At 38.9% G+C, this 4,017-nt stretch overlaps 1 protein-coding gene across 1 annotated transcript; it reads right to left on the bottom strand.

The window, feature by feature from the left end:
• Nucleotides 1-447: 447 nt before the first annotated feature.
• LOC149147816 (double-stranded RNA-binding protein 8-like) lies at nucleotides 448-1,468 on the bottom strand. Its single transcript, XM_089438207.1, has 2 exons — nucleotides 1,163-1,468; nucleotides 448-1,005 (listed from the first exon to the last, which is right to left on the bottom strand). The coding sequence occupies exons 1-2, from the start codon at nucleotides 1,380-1,382 to the stop codon at nucleotides 971-973; spliced, it is 255 nt and encodes an 84-aa protein (XP_089294333.1). The 5' UTR covers nucleotides 1,383-1,468; the 3' UTR covers nucleotides 448-970.
• Between the last annotated feature and the right edge of the window lie 2,549 nt (nucleotides 1,469-4,017).

Below are 4,017 nucleotides of genomic sequence, written 5' to 3'. Positions count from 1 at the left end.
CCATAAAAACCCACACCATTATACACAATTATGCAAAATTTCTCTCATATATATCTAGGATACATAAAACCAAAATAACACCCAGTGCAATCCATTTTTAAACTAAAAATACATCAACAAAGAGACTCTAGATAGCCTCTAACATCCAAAAAAATCATGCCACAACAAATACCTACATATCATCAAAACCATTGCCTATATTGGGATTCCCAATATCAATATGACCTTCTAAGAATTAAAATAAGATAGTAAAAGCTTAACCTGTTAAATCGAGATTTTGATAGTGATGAATACAGCATTTACTAAGGTCATGACAAAAGAGTTCAACAATCCATACCACTAACATCAAGCTACATAAAAGACTTGGTATTCTTTATTAAACATTTACATGTGCCAAAAATGAAAATAAAAAACATTGAATAGCTGTGTGTATTGCCACCCAGCGACTTGAATTTTTCTTTAAATATACAAAAGAAAAAACACATCCTAATTTCCAAAAATGGAGGCCGAGTGCAACTGTTGCATATGCAAGTCCCAATTTGGCAAGGCCTTGGAGCCCTAAACAACATAAGTCCGTTGAATGAATGAAGAGCGGTCAAAATGCTTTTCGCAACAATCTGGTGATATAACGTTAGATAGATCATTAGTTGTTGCGGGGAGGAATCAAGTGAGTCTTAGGAGTGGATTACATTCTTCATGATGTTGAAGCTTCTCAGAACCTTCTTCTCCCGCTTGAAGTGCAACTTCACCCTCCACCTTTACTCGGTCTTGCTGCATCTGAGAAGACTCTGTTTGGGCATGCTTCTCTGATTCTTTTACAGGTGCTGACTGTGGATCCCCAACAGTTGGCATTCCCTGAACATTTTCAATTTGCATAGAATTACTCGCTGTTATCTTCTGTTTTGTTTTTGCAGTCTCATTCTCTTCGGAGACTGATTGTACTCCTCTATCCCTTTTTCTTGGAGGGGCTTCAACTGGAGAAGTCAAAACAACAGAACCAACACCCTGAGAGGGAACAATGTTAGGTCCAGTGCCCTGAGAGACACAATCATCTGCAATATGACTGTCATACATTAGTATCCCAATAAAAAATTAACAACAGTATCATCAAAGCAACATGCAAGATAAAATAATTCACATAACAGAATATGTAGCAACCCACCAGCCTGTGCTTCAAGTGCCTGTAAGGCTACTCGGGCAGCGTTCGTTTGTGCTTCCTTTTTAGTGTTTGCAGCACCCCCGGTATATTCAATCCCAGAGACTTCAACAGTACATACATAAGTTGGCGAATGCAACTTTCCAGAACCTTCGCAGCGATAGTTAGGAAGTGGTAAACTACGCTTTTGTGTATACTCCTGAAGCAGATTCTTATATCGTCCCATCTCATGCTGGCATGACAGAAAATAAAATGCCTGAGCATTGCCATTACAGCATTCAAAGAAGGAGCTATGGCAAAGTTCCAATTACTCTTTTTTACAGAATTCACCCGCTTATCCTCCTTGTCAGGAAACGCAGGCACTATTATGATGCACTGTCACAACATTCATGCCATTACAAGGGCACAGGAGAAGTCTTCGTAGAGGTTGAAGAGGCAGAGATCCCACCAAATTTCCATGACCAAAGGAGGTGAACACTTGAAGTATTTATTCTGTTTTCCTGGTTTAGCATGATGTCTTGAATTATCTTTTCTACATGATTCCTTTTTCTGTGTAAATTTTTCTCTGTTCTCTTACAGGGTTTTCTTAGCAGCATGTCTTCAACTGATCTCATGTATCATCTTCTTAGAGATGATCTATGCTCTTATCTAGATAAGTCAAATCAGAGCTCCAATCCGGCAGCGCCAAGTCACATAATGAAAATCGCAACTCCAAATGTCTTAGGCCCCCGTCGATGGTAAATTTGAATCACAACAGCAGATGGAAAATGTTGAGCGACAACAGTAGAAAAATCTCAAGCGGCAAGGTAAAATCGTAGGGTTAATGAGAAATGAATGAGATGTGAATTTGTTTTAAAGTTTTAATTTATCCTTCAGTTTTTATTTTTCATTTTTTCAATTATGTTAAAATTTGTAATTTTTTTAATTTTTATGTTTTTAATTGTTCCAGTTGCAGGTGCCCATGCCTTCTTACAAGACTACACAAGAAGGGCCTGCCCATTGGCCGAAATTCACATCAACTGTTATTGTCAATGGGATCAGCTTGAGGGTGGATTCCCTTGTTTGTTTATGTTTTGGTTTATCCCATGAGATCCCACATTCATGCTTGGAATATGGAACGGGGGTGATTGGTTGAAAGGAATATTTGGTTCAACCTAATATATGGTCAAGTGGTAGGTGGAAGTCCCTAAATTGGTTGGCTTTTGCATACATTAATAAGAGCCATTTTCCCATTGTAATCTATGAGCACTTGTACTTGCTATTATGTTGATTTAATGGTTGTTATGTCGTGGTTAACATTTTGGTTAAATGTTGGTTATACACATGGTTCTATAATATGTTCTAGTTATGGCTTTTGTTCATGAATTGATATGATGCTAATGAATGGTTGATGAATGCATGGGATAACAAGTGTTATTGCATCTATTATGAGAGGGAAATAGACCTTCTTGGTGATTCTTAGATGAAGTTTAGACTCATAAGATCATATATGCATTCATGACCTATAGTTTCTATGTTTGTCATATGTTTGACAAAATGCTTTTCAAGGTTTAGCATGGTTAGGTCAAGTTCATGTTCAAGTTATGAATGATTAGCATTGTTAGCATCTTATTTATGCTTATGGAAAGTTACAAGCATTACTGGGTAGTGGTCTGGAGACTATCCTAAAAGGGTGGCTCAGATCCTGGATCTGCAAGCATAAAACTAGAGCTTTTGGGCCATAATCGCATGGAGGAAAGCATGTGAGTGTGGTTATAGCCTCATAACCATATGGAAGCAATGTCAAGGGTTTGATTATGGGTCTGGGTCAGTAGAAAGGGGTCCATATCAAGGATTGACCACCTGGGGTGGTTTGCAGCCTTCTTATTAGTCTGTGGTCTCGGAGGGGTGTCAATAAATCTGTCATTTTGTCAGACCCACTTCCATAATTGGAACTTGGAGGTCGGGTCATGTCATAGTAGTGATCTAATTCACATTTAACTGGAGTGCTTGTAAAAGTGGGTAAATGTGGGGAGGGGGGGTTACAACATCTCCTCATGTCCTCAAAGGACAAAGGAAAAGAAGCAGGAGCATATAACAACTTTAGCAGAGATCGATGAGTTAGCCGCAAAATTGGAGTAGTTTGCACTGATAACAACAATACTTCTAGGTGGAGAAGGAGCTTGATACCCTAGCGTGTGAAGATGGGAAGGGTCAAGTGCATGTGCAACATGGAGATCAGTTAGATTAGTTCCAGTTGTTGCAATAGGACCATCACCCTTGCCACAGGGGTCCACAGTATCTTAGTAGTAGGTTCAGTGTTAGCAGAGATAGTTGCAGTCAATTCTCAAGAGATAGTGTAGAGCTAGTTGGAGTGGCACAAGTTGTGTGAATTTCTCATTTGCATCGTGTAGATGTAGTTCCAACAAAAGTGATTTCCCATTGTGAGATTGAGACTCATAGGGAGTCTAGCTTCAAAGGGATCAGCCCTATGGAAGATTAGAGCTTTAGGTATTGAGGAGATCAGTACATAGTTGCACTGATGGCATCAATGTAGATACAATAGAAACATATCAACAATAACATAGAGGCATCAACAGTGTGAGATCAAAGTATGCATAGTAGTTGATGGACAATGTTTGCTAGTTAGTTTCTTCACAGTGATTTCCAGCGACAGGGAGTTAGATCAATGAGAAGTGAAGAAAGGAGGTGTAACAAATGTCACACATCAACAACGTGATTTGTCCAACTACAAGTTGTAGAGGAGAAAGATGTTAGAGAAAAGAGAACACCTTCCTTGCTAAGAGGGAGTGTTAGTTTTTGTATATTGTGGTAGCATTGGACATGTGTTCTAGTCTATAAGGTGTCAGAGAATCTAAGGA

The sequence above is a fragment of the Pinus tabuliformis genome, chromosome 9 (assembly GCF_031772625.1).
Source record: "Pinus tabuliformis cultivar Carrire ecotype Pingquan chromosome 9, CPIR1, whole genome shotgun sequence".
Taxonomy (NCBI): Eukaryota; Viridiplantae; Streptophyta; class Pinopsida; order Pinales; family Pinaceae; genus Pinus; species Pinus tabuliformis.
The sequence above is the reverse complement of the archived record's forward strand: the minus strand, read 5'-3'. Positions and strand labels throughout refer to the sequence as shown.